The following is a 26,633-nucleotide window of genomic DNA, read 5'->3' on the forward strand; positions in this document are numbered from 1 at the left end:
TTCACTAAAAACAAACTGGAGGCTGGCAGAAAAACTCTTACACAGCCAAGGCTATAAGAAAAATCCACACATAGTAGGGTAGGAAAGGGTGAGAAGTGATCAGATCAGAACCTGCAAGCCTAGGAGGGGACACAGAAGAGGAGAGGGATTACACAGGCTCAGAGATCCTTCCTGGGGAGTGAGTGGTTTGAACCACATATTGGGCACCCCAACCCCTTTAGTGGGTTTGAAAACCAGTGGGACTGACAACAGAGCTATAAGAAACCTGGACTCTGCTTGTGAAGAGCATGCACGCACTTCCTTACTCCTGAAACAAGGCTGAGGGAGCAGACTGAAACTACCTGGCACTCTGGCTGGTTTCCTGTGACTGCCCAGCATGTACCCCAGCCTGAGCAGAGCCCTCTATGGCCCCTCTTGCTCCTTCACACAGCTCCACACTAGGGAGGAGACTGACGTGACCAAAGAGAGTATACAGGTGCAAGTGACAGAGCCAGCTTGGATCCAGCATGGCATCCAAATGGGGCAAGGGCAACCATTGCTAGTGTTCATCAGGAAGCAGATCAGGAGTAGTCTAGAACTCCGAGTGGTGCCAGGACTGCCCCAGCCTGCATCTGGACCCACACTGAGCCCCTGCTCTTGCTCCAGCACTGCCCCACTCTGGGGCAAAGGTAGAGGATACAAAACCAGCTCAGATCCAACCCTCAGGGCTTCTGCTCCAGCAACTTGGGACCCAATCCTGCCCCCAATACGGTGATGTTGGCCACTGAGCAGAGGATAAGCCCCAGCTCACACCTGGTTCTGGCTCTAGCCTCTCCTTCTCCAGCCCCACCTCCTACCAAGGTGATAGCTGCTGGCACACTCTGAGGGAAGATGTAATTCAGGCTCCCACCAAAGTCATTGCAAACACACTGACAGCATAGGGACACTTCCACACAAGGACACCACTTTAAGACTGGAATAGGTAACTGTTTCAGCTAATTTCATAGAGACAAAGAAAGTTAAGCAAAATGGTAAGGAAGACAGGAATTTGTTTCAAACAAAGGCAAAAGGAGAAAAAAACTAAAAAAAATGAAACAAAGGTAAATAATTTACAAAATAAACAGCTCAAAGCATTAGTAATAAGATTGCTAACTGAACCAGGGAAAAGGACAGATGAACACAGTAAGAATTTTAACAAGGAGCTAGAAAGTATAAGAAAAAACTAGTTGGAACTGAAGAATACAATGAACTAAAATGAAAAATACCCTAGAGGGAATTCACAGAAGTCTAGGTGATACAGAAGAATGCAAAAGTGATCTGAAGATAGAAAATGGAAATTACCCAATCAGAACAGCAAAAAGAAAAACATTAAAAAATGAGTACAGTATAAGGGGCCTCTGGGACAACATCAAGCATACCAACCAACATTCAAATTATAGGGGTCCCAGAAGGTGAAGAGAGAGAGAAAGGATTATGGCTGAAAACTTCCTGAACCTGAAGAAGGAAACAGATAGGCAGATATAGGGAGTAGAGAGAGTCCCCAAAAAGATGAACCCAAACAGACCAACAAAAAATACATATCATAATTAAAACAGCAAAAGTTAAAGAATTCTAAAGGCAGCAAGAGAAAAGCAAAGAGTCACATACCAGGGAACTCCCATAAAGCTATCAGCTGATTTTTGTGCAGAAACTTCAGGCTGAACTAATGGGAGTGGCATGATATGTTTAAAGTGCTGAAAGGGAAAAACCTACAACCTAGGATACTGTATCCAGCAAGATTATCTTTCAGAATTATCATTCAGATAAAGAACTTTTCAAATGAGAAAAAACTAAAAGAGTTCATCAATACTAAACCAACCCTAAAAGAAATGTTAAAGGGTCTTTTCTAAGCGGAAAATAAAAGGCTACAACATGAAGTAAGAATCTGTAGGAAAGAAAAATTCCCACTAGTAAAGGCAAATGTATATTAAAGGCTGTGGATCAACCACTGAAATAAGCTAGTATGAAGAGTAAAAGATAAAAACTTGTAAAATCAACTAGAATGACAATAAACAGTTAAAGGAAAAACAAAGATATAAAATATGATATCAAAAACACAAAACTTAAGGGAAGGGAGTGAAAAAATGTACATCTTTTAAAGTGTGTTTGAACTTAAATGACTACTAGTTTAAAACAAGTAGTTATAGGTCAACATATATGAACCCCATGGTAACCACAAATCAAAAACCTATAATAGATAAACAAAAACTAAAGAGAAAGAAACACAAGCATACTGCAAAAGAAAATCATCAAACTACAAGTAAAGAAACTAAAAGAAGAACAAAGAACTACAGAAACTACCAGAAAACAAGTAACAAAATGGAAATAGGTACATACCTATCAATAATCACTTTAAATATCAATGGACTAAAGGCTCCAGTCAAAAGACATAGGGTGGCTGATTGGATAAAAGAACAAGACCCATCTACATGCTGTCTACAAGAGACTCAACTCAGAGCTAAAGTCATACACAGACTGAAAGTGAGGGGATGGAAAAAGATATTTCATGCAAACAGAAACGACAAGAAAGCTGGGTAGCAATACTCACTTCAGACAGAATAGATTTTAAAACAAAATCTATAAGAAAAGTCAAAAAGTGCATTATGTAATGATAAAGAGATTGATTCAAGAAGATATAACATTCATTAACATATGTGCACCTAATATAAGAGCACCTAAAATATGAATCAGATATTAACAGACATAAAGAGAGAAGCTGACAATAATACAATAATAGGGGGTTTTAACACCCCACTCACATCAATGGACAGATCATCCAGACAGAAAATCAATAAGGAAACAGTGGCCTAAATGACATATCAGACCAGCTGGAGTTATAGATATCTACAGGACATTCCATCCCAAAAGAGCAGAATATACATTCTTTACAAGTGCACATGGAACATTCTCCAGAATAGATCACAGGCTAGGCACAAAACAAGTCTCAACAAATTTAAGTGAATAGAAATTTTATCACGCATCTTTCCCAACCACAACACAATGAGACAAGAAATCAACTACATGAAAAAAAAAACTGAAAAATGCAAACACATGGAGGCTAAACAATATGCTACAAAACAACCAATGGATCACTGAAGACATAAAAAAAAAAAACCTTGGAGACAAATGAAAATAAAAACACAGAAATACAAAAATCTATGAGATGCAGCAAAAGCAGTTCTAAGAGGGAAGTTTATAGTGATACAAACCTACCTCAAGAAACAAGAAAAAGCACAAATAAACAACCTAGCCCAACACCTAAAGGAGCTAGAAAAAGAATAAACAAAGACTGAAGTTAATAGAAGGAAATCAGAAAGATAGGAAAGAAATAAATGAAGTACAAACTAAAACAAACAAAAACAAAACAAACAAAAAAAGAAAAGATTAGTGAAACTAAGAGCTCATTCTTTGAAAAGATACACAAAATTGATAAATACTTAGCCAGACTTATCAAGAAAAAAAGGGAGAGGGCCCAAATCAATAAAATCAGAAAGGGAAAAGGGGAAGATACAACTGACACCACAGAAACACAAAGATTCATGAGATTGCTATGAACAATTATACACCAATAAAATGGACAATCTAGAAGAAATAGACAAATTCCTAGAAATGTACAATCCCCCAAGAGTAAACCAAGAAGAAACAGAAAATATGAACAAACTAATTACCAGTAATGATATTGAATCAGTAATAAGATAACTCCCAAAAAACAAAAGTCCAGGACCAAATGCCTTCACAGGAGAATTCTACCAAACATTTAGAGAAGAGTTAATACCTATCCTTCTCAAACTAGTCCAAAAAATTGCAGAGGAAGAAATGCTTCCAAACTCATTCTACAAAGCAGGCATCACCCTGATACCAAAACCAGACAAAGATATCACAAAAAAAGAAAATTACAGGCCAATATCACTGATGAACATAGATGCAAAAGTCTTCAACAAAATAATAGGAAAATGAATTCATCAATACAGTAAGAGGATCATACTCCATGATCAAGTGGGATTATCCCAGGGATGCAAGGATAATTCAATACTCACAACTTAATCAATATGATACACCAGATTCACAAACTGAAAAATAAAAGTCATATGATCATCTCAATAGATGCAGAAACTTTTTTCACAAAACTAAACATCTATTCATGATTAAAACTCTCATCAAAAAATAATTAAGTAAATAAAAGAAAAAAGAAATTATTAAAAAAACTCTCATCAAAGTACATTTAGAGGGAACATATCTTAACATAATAAAGGCAATATATGATAAGCCTACAACTAACATTACTGTCAGTGGTGAAAAGCTGAAAGCATTTCCTCTAAGATCAGGAATAAGACAAGGATGTCTGCTTTTGCCACTTTTATTCAATATAGTATTGGAAATCCTAGCAATAGCAATCAGGCAAGAAAAGGAAATTAAAGTAATCCAAATTGGAAAGGAAGAAGTAAAACTGTCACTGCTTGCAGATAACATGATGCTATATATAGAACATCCTTAAGATGCCACCAAAAAACTACTAGAGCTAATCATTGTTGCAGTAAAGTTTCAGGATACAAAATTAATATACAGATATCAATTGCATTTCTATACACTAAGAACAAACTACTGTATCAGAAAGAGAAGTTAAGAAAAAAAATCCCATTTTCAATTACATCCAAAAGAATAAAATAGCTAGGAATAAATCTAACTAAGGGGGTAAAAGACCTGTACTCAGAAAACTATTAGACAATGATGAAAGAAATTGAAGATGACACAAACAGATGAAAAGATACACCGTGTTCATGGATTGGAAGAATATTGTTCAAATGACCATACTACCCAAGGTGATCTACAGATTCCATACAATCCCTACCAAAATGCCGATTACATTTTTCACAGAACTGTAACAAATAATTCTAAAATTTGTATGGAAACACAAAAGGCCCTGAAGAGCCAAAAACAGTCTTGAGAAAAAAGAGCAAAACTGGAGTTATCATGAGCCCTGATTTCAAACTATACTATGAAGCTACAGTCATGAAAACAGTATGGTACTGGCAGAAAAACAGTCCCATAGATCAACGGAACAGTTAGAGAGCCCAGAGATGAAGTCATACTTATATGGGCAATTAATCTATGACAAAGGAGGCAAGAATATACAATGGGGAAAAGACAGTCTCTTCAACAAATGGTTCTGGGAAAACTGGACAACTACATTGCAAAAGAATCAAACTGGATTACTCTCTCACACCATGAACAAAATTAAATTCAAAATAGATTAAAGACAAATGTAAGATGTGAAACCATAAAACTTCTAGAAGAAAACATAGGCAGTATGCTCTTTGCAGTAGCAAATTTTTTAATATGTCTCCTCAGGCAGGGGAAACAAAAGCAAAAATAAACAAATGGGACTACAGCAAGCTGAAAAGCTTTTGCAGAGCAAAGAAAAGAATTAACAAAACAGAAAGGGCACCTACTAAATGGGAGCTATTTGGAAATGATATATCCGATAAGGGATTAATATTCAAAATATACAAATCAATATCAAAAAACAAACTATGCTGGGCTTCCTAGGTGGCGCAGTGGTTGGGAATCTGCCTGACAATGCAGAGGTCACGGGTTCAATCCCAGCTCCAGGAAGATCCCATTAAAAAAGAAAGAAAAAAAAAAAACTATCCAATTTAAAAATGGGCAGAGGAAAAAAATGGGCAGAGGACCTAAATAGAGATTTTTTCCAAAGAAGACATACAGATGGGCAACAGGCACATGAAAAGATGCTCAAGATTATTAATATCAGGGAAATACAAATCAAAAGCACAATGAGATGTCACTTCACACCTGTCACTATGCCTATTAGCAAGGATGTAGAGAAAAGGGAACTCTCATACACTGTTGATGGGAATGTAAATTGGTGCAGGCACTATGGAAAACTATACGGAGATTCCTCAACAAGTTATAAATAGAACTACCATATGATCCAGGAATTCCACTCCTGAGTACTTATGTGAAGAAAATGAAAACACAAATTAGAAAAGATATATGCATCTCTATGTTCATTGCAGCATTATTTACAATAGCCAAGAATATGAAAGTCACCCAAGAGCCCATCAATAGATAAATGGATAAAGAAGATGTTTATATATACATATATATGAACATATATACAATGGAATATTACTCAGCCATAAAAAGGAATGAAATCTTGCCACTCGCAACAACATGGATGCACCTAGGGGTATTAGGCTAAGCGAAATATTAAGTCAGACAGAGAATTACAAATATTTTATGATTTCACTTATACGTGGAACCTAAAAAACAAAACAAATGAACAACCAATCATAACAAAACAGAAACAGAGTTACAGATACAGAGAACAAACAGGTGGTTGCCAGAGGTGATGGGGGGTAGAGGAGGATGGAAAGAAAAAGGTGAGGGAGAGTAACAGGTACAAACTTCCAGATGCAAAGTAAATGAGTTACAGGTATGAAATGTACAGGGTGGGGAATATAGTCAATAACTATGTAATATGTTTGTACAGTGACAGATGGTAACTAGATGTATTGTGGTGTTCAGTTTGAAATGTATATAAATACCAAATAACTATGTTGTGTAACAGAAACTAACATAGTGTTGAAGGTCAATTATACTTCAAAAATACAGAAACAAACTCATAGAAAAGAGATCAGATTTGTGGTTACCAGAGCTGGAGGCGGGGTGGGGGGGGGGGGGGGTAGGGGTGGAAGGCAGTCAAAAGGTATGAACTTCCAGTTACAAGATAAATTAGTACTAAGGATGTAATGTATAATATAAGTAACACTGCTATATGTTATATGTGAAAGTTGTTAAAAGAGTAAATCCTGAGTTCTCATTATAAGAAAAATGTTTTTTATTTCTTTAATTTCGTATCTATGTGAGATGACGGGTGCTCAGTAAATTTATTGCGGTAAACCTTTCATGATGTATATAAGTCAAAGTGTTATGCTGTACACCTTAAATGTATACAGTGCTGTGTGTCAATTATACCTCAATAAAGTTGGAAGGGAAAAAAGAGTAACTGACAGTGAGTGAGTGAAAGATGTGGAAGGGAACGGTTAAACCCAGGAACATGATGAGGTACCACTGGAATGTTTCATGGAGCAGGGGTAGCTTGAGGAAGTGTCAGGTTTAGCATAGTATTCTCAACAGTAATCCAAAACTCAACCTTAGCGCCAGAGAAGGGCTGTTCCTCTGGCACCCGGACTTTGAAGACGGCTGTCTTGAGGTGCAGTCTGAGGTGGACCCAGAGGCGGTGCCCTGCAGTGAGCCGCCCGGCCTGAGGGGGCACCCTCGGCAGTGCAGGCGCATGCGGAGAGCCGGAAGGGCTCGAGAGCCTCGTCTTCACCTTCGCAAAGCAAGAGTGGCCTCTCCCGCCGAGGGGTAGGAGCGGGGTTGAGAGCAGCAGGCGGGGAGGGCGGCCGCGGGTAGCGCCTCACAGAAAGGGCTTGGGCCGAGCTCGGGCTTGCTGTCAAGCGGGTGTTGGTCGGCCGACGCAGGCAGCTGCCGGGGAGGCCTGACGCCCAGAGGCCCAGGTGCGCCGCGCCTGAGCCCGGCCTCCGCACGCGGTTCTGAAGCCAGGAAGGGCTGAGCCGAGTCTCCTTCTCTGGGTGGCCAATCCGTCAGGCAGGGTAGGCTCCGTGCTGAGGGACTGTGACACTTTGGGGGGGCCCATAAAAATATATTAACTTCTTGTAAAGTCAGAAGAAAACAGTGAAAGCTTAGGGTCGAAGAAAAGAGTTTTTGTTTTATTTTTTTCCTTACATGAGGAGAAAAAATGAAATTTGAAGCCCATGAAAATCTTTTTTTTCTTTCAAATGAGGGTACACAAGGACAAAAGTGCTTGGGATCCACGAAATTTTAAATGTGGCCCTGCCAGAGGGTGAACCATTGAATCATTTATCACACACGAAATGTCCAAAAGGCTATAAAAGCATGGTATAGGCGCCTTTATAGGAGCATATCAAGGGGCCCTAACCTGTTCAGACCTAAAGTCTGAGACCTAAAGGATGAGTAGGGTTAAGGAGGTGAATACTCAGAAGACCATATCCCGGGGCAGGATCCACAGCAAGAGGCCAACCGCCTTTGTGGAGCTGAAGGGCCGGCCAGGGGCAAGAAGGGTGGAGGATGGGAGGGGGGTTGGCCAGATATGGCGTGGCATGAGGATGGAGAGTTGAGGAGACACATGCAGAATTTTAGAGCCAGGGTAGGGGTTTCAGATTTTGTTCCAAGTGTAATTGGGGCCATTGAAGGGTTTTGGGTAAAGGAGTAACTTGGTGGCTTTTGGTGGTTAAAGGCCCAGATTTAACTAGTTTGCAGGGGTACACCAATAAGTGGGTGCTCTTGTCAAAAGAGGAGCCTATAGGATCACAGATAGTCAGGTGCTGCTTAGGACTCTGCCCAAACATATCCGATGCATTAATTGGTCGTGTTTGATGATATAAGGAAGAGAGCTGCTTCATTTTACCTCCTTTAAAGAACAGTGTTGGAATTGCACACAAGTGTGGGATCTAAACATGACTGTGGAAGCTGAAACCGTTCAAAGGGATCTGAATGATCAATGGGAACAATTACGTTTGTTCCGGGATCTCTTGAAATTGTTGTCAAAATGTTAAAAACTCTCTTACTGTCAGTTATAAATGTACAGAGAAATGAAAAATAATAAAACTAGAACCTCTTTAGTACACTGTCACTGAAAACATTAGAAACACTGAGAAAATATTTTTTCTTTGTAAAACAACTTATCAAGGAGAGTTGGAATAGTGCTTGTGCTTGCCTTCTGCTCAGGCATCTCAAGCAAGCATCTCTTCTATGCCTTACCAAAATGTTATATTCTTTTCTAAGATTGGATGAGCTTCCAACATTTTATCCTTTGCACTTTCAATTTTGTAAAATATCTTCAAGAGTTTCTTTAATATGAAGTTTTTTTCCAGTGGCACTTTTTCTGGGACATCTTCATACTTTTTGTCACAACCACTTTCCTCATTTATGTTGATAAGTTCACCTTACTAAATTCCTCTGTCTGCCTGTCTAGAGTCTATTAAACAACGGCATTGTCAATATTCTCACACTCATCTCTTTCTTCTGTTCATTTATGTTCAACTCTCAGTTTCAGCATTACCACTTATTGTTTCTTTGATACACTTCATCTTCATTGGCCGGTTCCCTCTTTCAATTATCTATTTTTGTAAGATGTCAACATAGGTTTATCACTAAGAAGCAAGGAAGTAAAATAACTACACTCTGCTATCTGTGCTTAAGCTGAGTAAGAAATCTGCAGTGACCAGTCACCAACAGACTTTGAAAAAAGTGACATAATTGATCACTGGTCATGATGCACACCTGTAATTTAGGTAGTGATTTGTGGGCTGAAGAGCTAGCTGTGTTTGTACTTTTATGTAATTAGAGTTACTATTCCATGGTAACTGAAATTAGAGCCATGTTGATGGAGGGTTGACTTTAACTAAATTGTGGTAACCAAGACTTGTGTATAGTGGAACCATGCAAAATAAGAACTGCCTATACTCTAAAATGACAAGAGTTTCAGATGTGAGGGAAGGTGGACGGCAGAACAGAAGCTCATTCTACATCAAATAAGACCTTTGGGCGCTTGTTTGTCTTTGTGAATCTGTCTGTGTGTCAGCCTCAAATTCAGCATTGCATTAGTCTCAGGTACTTAATTTAAAAGTGCAGTTAAGGGACTTCCCATGTGGCAGTGGTTAAGAATCTGCCTGCCAAAGCAGGGGACACGGGTTTGATCCCCGGGCTGGGAAGATCTCACATGCTGCAGAGCAACTAAGCCCATGTGCCACAACTACCAAGCCTGTGCTCTAGAGCCCGCAAGCCACAACTACTGAAACCCACGTGCCTAGAGCCTGTGCTTCACAATAAGAGAAGCCACCACAATCAGAAGCCCATGAACCACTGTGAAGAATAGCCCCCGCTCTCCACAACTAGAGAAAGCCCACGCGGCAACGAAGACCCAAAGCAGCCAAAAATTTTTTTTAAAAAAGAAATTAAATAAATAAATTTATAGAACATAGAAGTACAGTTAAGAGATATTTATGGCATGTGTTTTCTTGGTAAATATATTACTCATTGATTTGAATTTCTAGTTCAAGGTTACTTTCAATAGATTAGCATATTCATTTATTTGTTCAGCAGTACACAACGCACAGTTGGAGCCCAGCTAAAAATTGTTGAATGAACAAATGCTGACTTCTGTGCAAAAAAGAAAGTTTGAAGGGAAGTAACTTCATAGATTTATTTTGAGAAACACATTTATCTGTGTGCTCTTAGATAACTTATAAAAGTCCTAAATTCCAAAGTGTTTCTGAAAAGTATCATAAATATTGATATCTTTCTCTTGGACCCAGGGTAAATCAAAGATGCTTCTATTTTCCCTGCATTCTTTAGCTGAAACACAATTATATAGAATCATTTCAGTTTCCAGTGATGGAGACATACTTTTTAATCTAAAAAATATATTCATTTATGATTGTCCTAATGTTCTTTTTGATATATTTTTATTGTTAAATATAACATATATAGAGAAAACTTCATAAGATGTGAATATATAGTTTAATAATTATAAAGTGAACACCTATGTAACCACAATAAAGGTCAAGAAATAGAACATTGCCAATACTCCAGAACCTCCCCTTTTGTCCCTTCTAATAATTCCCTCCTTCCTTTCTAGAGAAAATCACTACCTTAATTTTTGTGATAATCATTTCCTTATTCTTTTTTTTTTGGCTGCATTGGGTCTTCGTTGCTGCACATGGGCTTCAGTAGTTGTGGCATGACGCAGGCTCTAGGGTGCACGGGCTCAGCAGTTGTGGCACGGGCTCAGCTGCTCTGCAGCATGTGGGATCCTCCCAGATTAGAGATCAAACTCATGTCCCCTACACTGGCAGGCGGATTCCTAACCACTGCACCACCAGGGAAGTCCCTCCTTGTTCTTTAAAAATAGTTTTAGCATAATGTACACATTCCTAAACAATGTATTATTGCTTGTCTTTAACACGTGTAGATGGAATCATACTATATGTATTCTTTGTGTCTTGCTTCTTTTATTCAATATTATGTTTCTTAGAGTCATCCATGTTGTTGCATGTGACTCCAGTTCATTCATTTTCATCTCTGTGTGAATATAGCAAATTTATTCATTCTGATGTTGATTGAAATTTGTGTTGTTTGCAGTGTGGGGTAATTGTGAACAAGACTAGTATAAACAGTCTTTTTGCTGCTATAATCTGACTTTGTGCATGTACCCTGGTGCATGTTGTTCACAGATTGATGATTGTGAACAAAAGGGATCTACAGATAAATTATTATAACCAGTAAGAGAGTGCAGCAATGTTGTGAAATACAAAATCATTATACAAAACTCAATTTTTATTTCTATACATTAGCAACAAAACAAAAAATGGAGTTTAAGATGTCATATAAATTAACATTTAAAAAAATAACAGATCCCTAAGAATGAAATTTAATAAAAGATGAGATCTTTGGGAAAAATTATGAAATTATAATATCTGTAGATTCTTTTAGATTTTCTATATAAACAATCATATCATCTGCAAACAATGACAGTTTTATTTCTTCCATTGCAAGGCCTTTTATTTATTTGTCTTGCCTTATTGCTACTTTCACTGCTGTGTTCCATAGAAGTGATGATAGCAGTCTCCTTGTCTTGGATGGAAAACTTTCAGCATCACCATTAAGAAAGATATTTGCTCTAGATTTTTGTAAACATATTTTATCAGATTACTGCTATTGTCTATTCCTAGTTTACTAAGATCGATTCTTTATCATGTATGGATGTTATTTTTCTGCATCTATTGAGATCATCATATAATTTTTCTCAATTAATCTTTTAATGTGATGAATTACAGTGCCTTTTTCTAATGCTATGTCAACCTTCTTGAGATAAACTCAACTTGGTCATGATATGTTATTCGCTTTATATATTGCTGTTTTTCAATTTGCTTATATTTTGCTTAGGATTTTTACATCTAAGCTCATGGGTGAGATTGTCCTATACTTTTTTTTTCTTATAAAAAATTATCTGATTTTGGTATCAAAGGTTATGCTAACCTAGTCAAATTAAATGAGTGGTGTTCCTCTCCCATCCTCTGCAAGAATTTGTTTAAGATTGAAATTCTTGGTCTTTGAGAGTAATATGGAACTCATCAGTATAATCATGTGGCCCTGTACTTTTTACTTTGTGGGAACATATTTGACTACCAGTTAAATTTTTTCAGTGGTTATAGACTATTTAGGTTTTTAAATTTTCTTTTTGATTTAGTATTTGTTAAATATGGTTTTCTATTTTATTTTATTAAACTTACTGGTATAAAGTTGTTCATTATATCCTCTTATAACCTTTTCCATGTTTGAGCATTTATAATGATGCCCCCTTCTCATTCCTGATGTTTGTTTCAAGTTCTCATTTGTTCTCCTTTCCAAATCTGAGCCCTGGGGATAAGTGTAAGTAGCCAGTAGAGAAAGAAGGCAAGGATGTTGGAGGTAGAGAAAATAGCATGAGCAAATGCACTGAAGTGGATGGTAAATTTGGTTTTATTTCAATGAAAAACTTAAGGCAAAGAAAAGCCTCCAATAAGGCTGAAGGTAGAGTCATAAAGGATCTTGAGCGGGTCTTGAAGGGGAAAATGTGGTTATATTTTAATTTTTAAGAATTACTATGTATTAAATAAACACTTTGCTAAGCTCTGATAGAGTTGACGAGACAGTTCTCTATCCTTGGGAAGCTCTCAATACAGTGGGAGAGGCAGTGATAAAAACAAATTATAATCCAGTACAGTGCGAATAAAGATACTAAGTTCATGAGGGCAGATAGCTTACTTTGAGACTGATGTTTGACTTTTTGATTAGTTCCACTCAACATCTCTAAGCATTCTCGGCTTTACATTATAGGCAAATGTCTAGATCCCTTGGCAGCTGTTATGATGGGATAACCTAGAGAAGCTTGAGTTAGTACCGAGTTTGACTCCTTTCTGGACTTAGTCCCCTAGACCTGTGTTCTTTGTTTCAACTTTCAATTTTACAAAAGCCAATGATTTATCTTTTCTTCTCTATAGGTGAAATAGAGAATATCTAAGTGGTGGCTGCAGTGCCACCTCTGGACTGGCTGCCATGTATCATCGGCAAACTACTAGTAAAGGGCCCTCTAATCCCATGCAGATTTACCAGCAACCTCCAAGGCTTCTCATTGTGCATATCGCTCTACCATCCTGGGCTGACCTCTGCTCCAACCTCTGTGAGGCTCTGCAGAACTTTTTCTCTCTAGCCTGCAGCTTGATGGGCCCCAGCCGCATGTCCCTCTTCAGCTTATACATTGTACAAAATCAGCACGAGTGCATCCTCCCCTTTGTGGTGAGTATATCTATATTTGTTCATTTTATCCTGAAAGCAGATGTGAGGTTTCTGGAGCAGAGATCACAGTTATTATTCTTACAGCAGTAATTGTGCCCATTCCCCATATCCAGTACCCCACAAGCAACATAGTAAGAGCCCAATGTCATCCTCACATGCGGGATTTGTACTGAAGAAGAAGAACCAAAAAATTATTAAGATGGGAGTGTATATATACCACATCTTGTGCTCCTGCCCCGCCCCCCCCCCCCCCCCGCCCCCACCCTTCACTCCTGAGAGGGAGAGAAACCTTGGCATTTACAGTCCTTTGGAATGTAAGCAACTGATTTCTTTCATCCCTCTTTGAAATGTAAACACAGGGAAATAAATCTCTAAATTTCTTTAGAGGCCTCTGGCTACTCTATCACCCTTTGAATTTCTAAGACTTGTCCTTTAACCCAGGTTCCAGGTCTTTTTTTGCTCAGAAAGCCCCAACTATGCAGAAACATGAAATATTTTTTCTCTATAGTTCCACATAGGACTCAGGTGAAACTCTCCCTAGGGTTTCAGAAGGCAGAGGTTGGGCTGGGTCAGTGCTTTCACAAAGCACCCTCACACATAGACAACTATCTCTTTTCCTCCTCAAACAAATTCAGGTCTTCACTTTCTCCCCTTTACAAAGTTCAGAATCTCAGAGTTTGGAAAGACTTCAGAGGTTCTAGTAAATCCTCTTCCTGAGGCAGCCTTGTTGCTGGGATAGTCAGGAAAGGCTAATGGAGAACCAGGACTTTGATTCCTACCTGGAATAAGCCCTCCTCCCACAGTGTCCATGGAAGCCATGTGGGAGCCTGGACTCCCCTGAACCCATCTGACATTAACAAGGTATCTATCGCTCCCTTTCCCTATTGAGGTGGTGTCCAAGGAGGCAGAGTGGAGGCCGTGTGAGAAGTGGCAATGAAACATCTTTTTACCTCTAAGGCAGGGTGGAATCAGTGAAGACTTAGTGGGAAGCCAGGACTTTCAGGACTTTTTTCCTAATGGAGAGCTTAATGATAATGAAGCTTCCCTACCCCTAGGGTGTCAGTGGGGGGCATATGAGGAACCTGAACTTCCACCTGCACCAAGAGGTAACAAGGCACCCTCCCTTCTGGGATGTAATTAGAAGCCAAATAGAGTCACACCCCAACCTGGCAATAATTATGGGGAAATCTCACTTCCCTCATCGATGCAGTGTCAAAATAGGCCTGCTAAAGCAGATTTAAACAAGATTCAGAGTCTTACAGCATAATACCCAAAATGTCCAGACAACAGTAAAAAAAAAAAAAAAAACCACTCATGATTATCAAGAACCAGGAAAATCCCAACTTGAATAAGAAGGCAACAGACACCAACACTGAGATGACACAGATGTTAGAATTATCTGAAAAAAGATTTGAAGCAGCCATCATAAAAGTGTTCCAACAAGCAGTTATGAACATGCTTGAACAAATGCAAATATATAAAGATTCACCAAAGAAATAGAAGTATAAAGAAAAACCAAATGGAAATTTTAGACTGAAAAATGCAATACCCATAATTTTAAAAGCAAAAATCTGCTATGGATGGGCTCAACAGCAAAAATGGAGAGGACAGAAGAACTTAAGAACAGAATAGAAATTACCCAATCTGAGCAACAGAGAGAAAAGAGACTTAAAAAAAAATTAACAAAGCCACAGGGATCTGTGAGACTATAACAAAGACCTAGCATTTATGTCATCACAGTCCAAGAGGAAAGGGAGAGGAGGGTGGGGCTAGAAAAATATTTACAGAAATAATCACTGAAAATTCCCCAAATTTGGCAAAAGTTATAAACCTAAAGATTCAAGAGGCTGGTGGAGCCCCAAACCTGCTCACCTCCGTTGACCAGTGAGTGAGTTCTTTCTAGCCCACCTTTTCACTGAGAAAATAACCTTTTGACTGGTCTTAACTTTGAGCCAGTCTGGCAGTTCCAACTCTTCTCTTTATGAGGGCCTAAGGACTTGTCTCCTCCTCCCTTGCAACACAAAGCCCTAGGTTCCCAAGATCAGCAAGTAAAGCCAAAGCTTTTATACCGAACATTGTAGTTTCCTGTTGTCTCCACTTTGGTACCTGGGGATTTCCCTTGATTTCTTGTGAATTCAACTATGCATTTAAAAGATATTTTTATTTTACCTAGTATATATATTGTTAGATGATGGAAGAGTGTGTTTTGGATATCTAGTTTATTTATTTGTAGGTGCTTTTTACATATTAAGAATATTAATGTCATGCTAATCATCTACATTGCAAATATTTTCCCAGTTTGTTTTTTGTCTTTAACTTTATTTGTATTCTCCTTTACTTAACAGAAAATTTTAATTTTTCTGTGGTCATATCTCTTCATTTTTTCCTTTATGGTTTCCTACCTTTGTTTACATGTTTCCAAAGGCCTTCCCTACCAGAAGATAGTATCCTTTTTTTCCTACTATTTTCCTAGTTTATTTTTTTCAATAAATTTCTCATTATTGAATAATTTTAGATTCATCAAAAAGTTGCAAAGACAGTACAGAGAATTCTTATATTTTCTAATTTATATTTTTGCTCCCCCTGAAATTTGTTACATGTGCATCCATTTACCATGTATTCAAAAATGTTGTGTTTAATACAACTGTGTTCCAGGTTCTGTTCTAGGCCCTGCAGACATGGCAGTGAAGACACAGATCAGGTTCCTTCTTTAATACAGTATTATATTGAGCTTATATTCTAGTGAGATAGATAGATAATAACTGGTCAACATACTTTGGAAAATGTCACTCTAGTGTGGCTCTTATCCCTTTGTATTCTGAGGGTATTTGTCTTGCTTGTTTGTAAAGTTAGTAGAGAGTGGGAAGTGTGTCTTTTTTTAGGTACCTAGTACATCATAAGCACATAGTAATAAACGTTTTTTAAAAAAGATGAGGGAATGGACCTATGTCATTTATATAGATACTATTTTTTTTCAGTTATTTTTGTCAGTTGTAGAATACAGCCGTTAAGTCAATACAAACCCCTTCTGTTTAATCAGCAATGTCTTAAGTGCTTTTAGGGTTTAATAGTGATAAAAAATAATAACCACAGCTAACACTGAGTACAAACTGTGTGCCATGAATTAAGTAATTTAATACTTACTCTTTAGGTTAAGTATTTCCATTGTCTCCAGTTTTTAATTAAAGAAATTTTAGCTTAAGGACTCATAGTCAATAAGAGGAGGAGAGAGGTTTGGAACTCAAGTCTATTTGGATCTAAAACCTGAACCAAGGCTAGTACTTCTTTAACTAAATGCCTACTATGCTTCAACAAGCATCCTCTACTCTTGTCAGGCATGTTTCCTCTTTCTCTCTGACACATTGTATTCACTTTCAACCTCCATAGATGCTAGTATTGAACTTTCGGCCTCTCTACCAGCCCCCCAACATACACACATGTACACATAAAATATTGTATTCTTTTTACAAATCTTACCCTTTCAATTCTCAGCCCAATCTCACCCCCTTTCCAACAAAACTTACCTTTCTTTTTCTAAATTTCTAAAGTATCAATAGTCTATAACAATCTCTTCCAACTGGGATACACATACCACTAGAGTACACAGGAATATGTAATTTTAAGGAATTGATATATAGGTCCTCAATTTCCACTAGTAATCTTTTCTAAAACTTCTCTGACTAATTATGCCTGTTATGAGGGTGTCAGGCTACTTCTTCATTCCACCATCCCTTTCACAATTACCCTTCTTCCACTTCACAAAGAAAATCCAAAATAAAAAGGAAGAGGTGAGAGGTACATATCTTTCACCCACTGTGAATTTTACTGTGATGAATTGCCATGTGGTTTTAAAACTTCCAGGGGCACCTAACAAAGGAATAATTCAAAATATTGGCATCAGTGTAAGAAAGTAAATGTCTTATGATTGTGTTAAAAATCTTTTGCAACTAGGTGATTTCCAATTTTAACAAAATCGAAGGAAGACTAAATTGAGGGACTCGCTGGCAGTCCAGTGGTTAAGACTTCATCTTTCAATGCAGGGGGTGCAGATTCCATACCTGGTCAAGGAGCTAAAATCCCATGTGACTTGCAGCCAAAAATTGAAACAAAAAAAAACAGAAGCAATACTGTAACAAATTCAATAAAGACTAAAAAATGGTCCATGTCAAAAAAAAAATGTTAAAAAAAAGACTAAATTGAGTAGCAGCTGATAAATCATTAAAATAATTTTTATTAGTATTTATGTAATTTTTGGCATGTAACTCAATGAATTTGACAGTTTGTTTGACATGTGTATTTATCAGGACAAGGTTTCTCAGCACTAGAAACCTAGAAAATAGGAATAGGATTAATACTGTGCTCATGTACTTTTTTTTAATTAATTAATTAATTGATTGATTGATTGATTGATTGATTTTATTGGCTGTGTTGGGTCTTTTTTGCTGTGTGTGGGCTTTCTTTAGTTGCAGTGAGTGGGGGCTACTCTTCATTGTGGTGCACGGGCTCCTCATTGCCGTGGCTTCTCTTATTGCGGAGCACGGGATCTAGGCACGTGGGCCTCAGTAGTTGCAGCACATGGGCTCAATAGTTGTGGCTCACGGGCTCTAAAGCGCAGGCTCGATAGTTGTGGCGCAGGGGCTTAGTTGCTCTGTGGCATGTGGAATCTTCCTGGAGCAGGGATCGAACCCATGTCCCCTGCATTGGCAGGCAGATTCTTAACCACTGAGCCACCTAGGAAGCCCTGTGTACTTTTTAAATTGAATAATGCAAGTATCAAATCCCTATGATATTTAGACTCTATTAAATTATGTTTTAAAGAGTGGTGTTATAATTTTATTTTAAAATATTGATATTTAAATATGCTGGAAGGGACCTCTGTGGTAGTCCAGTGGTACAGAATCCATCCTGCAATGCAGGGGATGCAGGTTTGATTCCTGGTTGGGGAACTAAGATCCCACATGCTGCGGGGCAACTAAGCACATGCAGCACAACTACTGAGCCTGCATGCCACAACTATTGAAGCCCACTTGCCTAGAGCCCATGCTTGGCAACAAGAGAAGCCGCTGCACTGAGAAGCAACAAAGAGCCCCCACTCGCCGCAACTAGAGAAAGCCCACACACAGCAATGAAGACCCAGTACAGCCAAAAATAAATAAATAATTTTTTAAAAAATTTTTAAAAATGTATAAAGGAGTATATCATTTTTCATATTCTTCTAGGGAGTACATGAAAAGAAATGCTCAAAGGCTACTAGTCTGTACCTATGGCCTCATTTGTTCTCATTTCTTTCTTGCTTAGGTTTCTTATGTTCCTATCTAGATTACAAGTTCTCTTTGTGTAAGAATTATATACTGTTTCTTTTGTTTTTCCCAGAAATTCATGGAAAGGAGCACGTAAGCAAAGTAACATGCTCATGAGTTTTATGTGCATTTTGCAGATATTGCTCAGTTCTGCTCTTTGATCAAGAAAGTTTCCTCATCCCAAGTATAATTCCTCCCTACCCCACCCCCACCTGCTATTGATGCTTAGAATTCCTTCAAATAATGTCCCAAATTTTAATTCCGTATTTATTCAAAATTTTAGGAGATGTAACATTGATATAGAGTCAGATTATATTAGATTACTTCCTGAGAACAAGTTTTTGTGAAGGAGAGTGAGGAGAGCCAGGAGATTTACATGTTGACTCCTTGACCTGATTGCAGACTAAGCCAAGCATCTTTTCTTTACTGAAGTGATCCTGAGGGGCAGATTAGGTAGGACCTTATCAGTTCTAAAATGATCAACCACATCAAAATTCTCATTTCTGGTAAAACACTGCTCTTGAAAAGAGAAGCTCCCTGTGCCTAGAATGACTGAGAAAGGAAAATAATGTTTAAGAGTGACACTGCTAGGCCTCCAATTTGCAGAGCACCCCAAAGTAAAACTAAGCAGTCACAACTGAACCTTCCTTTGGGTAAATGAATGAGTTGAAATACATTCTATTAGTAACTCCACATAGTCAAAGCCCTTTGGCTGCAAATTTTCCTTCCTCTTGCCTAGAACATATTAGGCATTCTTGGTCAAGAAACAGATTTTCAGGAAGGGAAAAGTACTCTTGAGGAGTAATTGATAATGAAATTATACTGCCAGTTAATCTGAAACCTGAGTCACTAAAGATTTGCATCTTTGATTCATTTTTCTATGCAGCAAGTGAAAGGGAACTTTGCTAGGCTGCAAGCCTGCATCTCAGAACTCCGCATATTGCAAAGAGAAGGTTGTTCCAGACCACAAGGCACTTCTGTGCAGCTGGCAATAGAGGATGGGCTCCAGCAGTTCAAACAGTACCGTGGACACATGACCACAAGTACAGCTGTGACCTACACCTCCCTGGAGGTAAAAGATGCTGGCCTAAGGACACTAAGCCATCTTCCCATTTCAGTCTGGATCCTTTATTATTTGTCATCCTTCTATTGTTCTCTGTTTCATTCACATTGAAGGTCATGACTAGATACTCCATTGGGTGCATGAGTGACTGTGAGTAAACACATTCAGTCTCTGGTAACATCAGGCATCAAACAAATGAGTTTAAAAATAATTATGCTTTCATCTGCATGCTTACTCATCAATTAAAACTAAGTACAAAAGAAAATTGCATATATTTAATACTTGCCTTCCAGTGTTTCAGGTTCAACCTGGATTCAGATTGAGCAAGAAGAGAAATCTACCTGGAAGTACCACTGTGAAAAAAGAGCACATAAGCGCTCTGATCTTTAGTACACATTTAATGACTGGAATTTAAGGATTCTTTTTCCTTTGTTTCTTCGTGAAATACAAGCAGTTTGAGCAAGAGGGATACTACCAGTGATTCAAGCAATCTTAAAAATTGAAACACAGTGGGGGACTTCCCTGGCAGTCCAGTGGTTGAGACTATGTGCTCCCAATGCGGGGCGGGGGTGGGGAGGGATGGCAGTGATCCCTGGTTGGGAACCCTGAGATCCCACATGCCATGAAAAAAAAGAAAAAAAGAAAAAACTGAAACACAGGAATGGCTTCTCACTGAATCTGTCAAATGAAATTTGATTTGCAAGTTACAATTAAATCCTCTTCTTTGCCCTAAAGACAATAGCCACTACTACAGATTTCTGCAGTGTTTATCCTCCATTTCTAACCTGTTACATTCTTCACTCTGTACAGCAGAGAAAGTAGACACATTGATTCTTTTATTTATTTCCAGATTACTGTTCTGACTTCACAGCCTGGAAAAGAGGTGGTCAAACAATTGGAGGAGGGATTGAAAGATACAGACCTAGTCGGGGTTAGGAGGCTTCAGGTGGTTGAGATTACACAGGGAGTCCTAGAATGTATGGACTCAGCATCCCCTGTTGAAGAGCCCAGCATTGACGGTAAGAATTAAAAGAAAAGGTAAAAAGAATGGTAAGAATTTTAAGGAGTAGTCTTTGTGTATTGTACAGCTGTCTATGTTAGTATCTGTAGACATGCCTCATTTTTTACTGGATACATGATTTTTTTTACTTTGTGGTTGGACCGTAATTGATTTGTTTAATTGCTTATTAATGAATAATTTGCTTTATTACATTTTCCTATTATAACCAATGCTGTATGAAGAGACATATGCAGGGCTGACTTCATGGGCCTATGACCAGTGTGGTCACACAAAGCCCTGCATTCAGAAAGCCCCTATGCTTAGGATTTAATGCTTTTGGGTTGCTGTCTTGAAATTCTTAATAATTTTATCTTTCAATTTGTGTTTTGTAAGTGAAATTTGATGGAACAATGGAACATGTGCCAGGGGATTATAGTCTCAGTTCATACATGCCCTGTCTATGTCCTACCTCCCCAGAATGGGTTCTCAGTCACCAGATTCCCAGCCCTGATGCCCCCAGCCTGCCTACCCCAACCCAGTGACTACTGGCACCCAGATCCCTGCCAATAAATCCTACATAAGTCAACAATAATCCTACACTTCCTAGAAGAGAAAATATTCCAAGTGAGTCTTAAAGGACAAATAGGAATTAGCCAAGCAAAGGAAGAGGAAAGGAGGACTCAAAAAGGACACCCTGGATCATGAGAAAGTAAGATAAATTAGCTTTCAGAGATGAGCCCATGGTTCCTGATGTCAGGAGCCTATCAGGCAGAGGCAGGAGTAAGACTCTAAAGGTAGGCAAGGGATACTTCCTAGGTGGCGCAGTGGTTAAGAATCCACCTGCCAATGCAGGGGACACGGGTTCGATTGCTGCTCCAGGAAGGTCTCACATGCCGCGGAGCCTGTGCACCACAACTATTGAGCCCATGTGCAGCAACTACTGAAGCCTGCAGGCCTAGAGCCCATGCTCTGCAACAAGAGAAGCCACTGGAACGAGGAGCCCTCACACCACAATGAAGAGTAGCCCCCGCTTGCCGCAACTAGAGAAAGCCCGTGTGCAGCAATGAAGACCCAACACAGCCAATAAATAAAATAAATAAATAAATGTATTAAATAAGTAAATAAATAAAAAATAAAGGTAGGCGAGGGTTAGGTCAAGAAAGGCCATATAGGGAAGAATCAAGATGGCAGAGTAGGAGGATGTGCGCTCACTCCCTCTTGCAAGAGCACCGGAATTACAACTAACTGCTGAACAACCATCGACAGAAAGGCACTAGAACTCATCAAAAAAAACCATCCCACATCCAGAGACAAAGGAGAAGCCACAATGAGAAGGTAGGAGGGGCGCAATCACGTTAAAATCAAATCCCATAAATACTGGGTGGGTGACTCACAAGCTGGAGAACAGTTATACCGCCAAAGTCCTGAGGGTTCTGAGCCCCACGTCAGGCTTCCTAACCTGGGGGTCCAGCAACAGGAGGAGGATTCCCCAGAGAATCAGACTTTGAAAGCCAGCGGGATTTGATTGCAGGACCTCCACAGGACTGGGGGAAACGGAGACTCCACTCTCGGAGGGCACACAAAAAAGTGTGCTCAACAGGACCCAGGGGACGGAACAGTGACCCCATAGGAGACTGAACCAGACCTACCTGCTGGTGTTGGAGGGTTGCCTGCAGAGGTGGGGGGCAGCTGTGGCTCACTGAGGAGACAGGGGCACTGGCGGCAGGGGTTCTGGGAAGTGCTCATTGGCGTGAGCCCTTCCGGAGTCCACCATTAGCTCCACCAAAGAGCCTGTAAGCTCCAGTGCTGGGTCACCTCAGGCCAAACGACCACCAGGGTGGGAACACGGCCCCACTCGTTTGCAGACAAGCAGATTAAAGTGTCACTGAGCTCCACCCACCAAATCAGATTAAAGTTTTACTGAGCTCCACCCACCCAGCCCAACCCACCATCAGTCCCTCCCATCAGGAAGCACCCAGGAGCCTCCTAGACAGCTTCCTCCACAAGAAGGCAGACAGCAGAATCAAGCAGTATCAGCAGTATTTCATCTTGTGGAACTGAAAATCACAGCCACAGAAAGACAGAGAAAATGAAAAGGCAAAAGACTTTGTACCAGGTGAAGGGACAAGATAAAATGCCAGAAAAACAACAAAATGAAGAGATAGGCACTCTTCCAGAAAAAGAATTCAGAATACTGATGGTGAAGATGATTCAGGACTTTGAAAAAAGATTGGATGCAAAGATCAAAAAGTTGCAAGAAAAGTTTACCAAAGACCTAGAAGAATTAAAGAACAAACAGAGATATGCAACACAATAACTGAAATGAAAAATACACTAGAAGGAACCAATAGCAGGTTAACTGAGGCAGAAGAATGAATAAGTGACCTGGAAGACAGAATGGTGATAATCACTGATGCGGAAAAGAATAAAGAAAAAAGAATGAAAAGAACTGAAGACAGCCTAAGAGACCTCTGGGACAACATTAAACGCACCAACATTTGCATTATAGGGGTCCCAGAAGGAGACGAGAGAGAGAAAGGACCTGAGAAAATACTGGAAGAGATTCTAGTTGAAAACTTCCCTAACATGGGAAAGGAAATAGCTACCCAAGTGCAGGAAGCACAGAGAGTCCCAGGCAGGATAAACCCAAGGAGAAACACACCAAGACATATAGTAGTCAGACTGACAAAAATTAAAGACAGAGAAATGTTGTTAAAAGCAACAAGGGAAAAATGACAAATGACATACAAGGGAACTCCCAGCAGGTTAACAGCTGATTTCTCAGCAGAAACTCTACAAGCCAGAAGGGAGTGGTACGATATATTTCAAGTGATGAAAGGGAAGAACCTACAACCAAGAATACTCTACCCAGCAAGGATCTCATTCAGATTCGATGAAGAAATCAAAAGCTTTATGGATAAGCAACAGCTAAGAGAATTCAGCACCACCAAACCAGCCTTACAGCAAATGCTAAAGGAACTTCTCTAAGCGGGAAACATAAGAGAAGAAAAGGACCTACAGAAACAACAACAAAACAATTAAGAAAATGGTAATGGGAACATACATATCGATAATTACCTTGAATGTAAATTGACTAAATGCACCAACCAAAAGACACAGACTGGCTGAATGGATACAAAAACAAGACCCATATATATGCTGTCTACAGGAGACCCACTTCAGACCTAGGGACACATACAGACTGAAAGTAAGGGGATGGAAAAAGATATCCCATGCAAATGGAAATCAAAAGAAAGCTGGAGTAGCAATACTCATATCAGATAAAATAGACTTTAAAATAAAAAATATTACAAGAGACAAGAAAGGACACTACATAAAGACTGAGGGATCAATCCAAGAAGAAGAGATAACAATTATAAATATATATATGCACCCAATATAGGAGCACCTCAATACATAAGGCAAATGCTAACAACTATGAAAGAGGAAATTGACAGTAACACAATCATAGTGGGGGACTTTAACACCCCACTTACACAAATGGACAGATCATCCAGACAGAAAATTAATAAGGAAACACAAGCTTTAAATGACACAATAAATCAGCTTGATTTAATAGATATCTATAGGACATTACATCCAAAAACAGCAGATTACACATTCTTCTCAAGTGCACATGGGACATTCTCCAGGATAGATCACATTTTGGGTCATAAATCAAGCCTTGGTAAATTCAAGAAAATTGAAATTGTATCAAGCATCTTTTCTGACCACAATGCTATGAGATTAGAAATAAACTACAGGAAAAAAACTGTAAAAAACACAAACACATGGAGGCTAAACAATATGCTACTAAGTAACCAACAGATTACTGAAGAAATCAAAGAGGAAAACAAAAAATACCTAGAGACAAATGACAATGAAAACACAATGATCCAAAACCTATGGAATGCAGCAAAGGCAGTTCTAAGAGGGAAGTTTATAGCAATACAATGCTACCTCAAGAAACAAGAACAATCCCAAATAAACAATCTAACCTTACACCTAAAGAAACTATAGAAAGAAGAGCAAACAAAACCCAAAGTGAGTAGATGGAGAGAAAACATAAAGATCAGAGCAGAAATAAATGAAATAGAGACAAAGAAAACAATAGCAAAAATCAATAAAACTAAAAGCTGGTTCTTTGAGAAGATAAATAAAATTGATAAACCTCTAGCAAGACTCATCAAGAAAAAGAGGGAGAGGACTCAAATCAATAAAATTAGAAAGGAAACAGGAGAAGTTACAATGGACACTGCAGAAATAAAAAGCACCATAAGAGATTACTACAGGCAACTATATGCCAATAAAATGGACAACCTGGATGAAATGGACAGATTCTTAGAAAGGTATAAACTTCCAAGACTGAATCAGGAAGACATAGAAAATATGAACAGACCAGTCACAAGTAATGAAATTGAAACTGTGATTAAAAATCTCCCAACAAACAAAAGTCCAGGACCAGATGGATTCACAGGTGAATTTTATCAAACATTTAGAGAAGAGCTAACCCCCATCCTTCTCAAGCTCTTCCAAAACATTGCAGAGGAAGGAACACTCCCAACTCATTTTATGAAGCCACCATCACCCTGATACCAAAACCAGACAAAGATACTACAAAAAAAGAAAACTACAGACCAATATCACTGATGAATTTAGATGCAAAAATCCTCAACAAAATACTAGCCAACAGAATCCAACAACACATTAAAAAGATCATACACCATGATGAAGTGGGGTTTATCCCTGGAATGCAAGGATTCTTTAGTATACACAAATCAATCAATGTGATACACCATATTAACAAACTGAAGGATAAAAACCACATGATCATCTCAATAGATGCAGAAAAAGCTTTTGACAAAATTCAACACCCATTTATGATAAAACCTCTCCAGAAGGTGGGCATAGAGGGAACCTACCTCAACATAATAAAGGCCATATACGACAAACCCACAGCAAACATCATTCTCAATGGTGAAAAACTGGAAACATTCCCTCTAAGATCAGGAACAAGACAAGGATGTCCACTCTCGCCACTACTATTCAACAGAGTTTTGGAAGTCCTTGCCACAGCAGTCAGAGAAGAAAAAGAAATAAACGGAATCCAAATTGGAAAAGAAGTAAAACTATCACTGTTTGCAGATGACATGATACTATACATAGAAAATCCTAAAGATGCCACCAGAAAACTACTCGAGCTAATCAATGAATTTGGTAAAGTTGCAGGATACAAAATTAACACACAGAAATCTCTTGCATTTCTATACACCAACAATGAAAGATCAGAAAGAGAAATTATGGAAACAATCCCATTCACCATTGCAACAAAAAGAATAAAATACCTAGGAATAAACCTAACCAAGGAGGTAAAAGACCTGTCCTCAGAAAACTATAAGACACTAATGAAAGAAATCAAAGAAGAGACAAACAGATGGAGGGACATACCATGTTCTTGGATTGGAAGAATCAACATTGTGAAAATGACTATATTACCGAAAGCAATTTGCAGATTCAATGCAATCCCAATCAAATTACCAATGGCATTTTTTACAGAACTAGAACAAGAAATTTTACAATTTGTATGGAAATGCAAAAGACCCCGAATACCCAAAACAATCTTGAGAAGGAAAGACGGTGTTGGTGGAATCAGGCTTCCCAACTTCAGGCTATACTACAAGGCTACAGTGATCAAGACAGTATGGTACTGGCACAAAAACAGAAACGTAGATCAATGGAACAGGATAGAAAGCCCAGAGATAAACTACGATCAACTAATCTATGACAAAGGAGGCAAGGATATACAATGGAGAAAAGGCAGCCTCTTCAATAAGTGGAGCTGGGAAAA

At 38.7% G+C, this 26,633-nt stretch overlaps 1 protein-coding gene across 1 annotated transcript in view; it reads left to right on the plus strand.

Moving 5' to 3' along the window:
• The first annotated feature begins 13,182 nt into the window (after positions 1-13,182).
• Positions 13,183-26,633, plus strand: part of M1AP (meiosis 1 associated protein) — a 73,272-nt gene continuing 59,821 nt past the window's right edge. Inside the window, exons 1-3 of the mRNA XM_057743758.1 lie at positions 13,183-13,422; positions 19,609-19,794; positions 20,636-20,804. Of these exons, the coding sequence (XP_057599741.1) occupies positions 13,183-13,422; positions 19,609-19,794; positions 20,636-20,804 (595 nt within the window). The remainder of the gene's footprint in view (positions 13,423-19,608; positions 19,795-20,635; positions 20,805-26,633) is intronic.

The sequence above is a fragment of the Hippopotamus amphibius genome, chromosome 7, assembly GCF_030028045.1.
Source record: "Hippopotamus amphibius kiboko isolate mHipAmp2 chromosome 7, mHipAmp2.hap2, whole genome shotgun sequence".
Taxonomy (NCBI): domain Eukaryota; kingdom Metazoa; phylum Chordata; class Mammalia; order Artiodactyla; family Hippopotamidae; genus Hippopotamus; species Hippopotamus amphibius.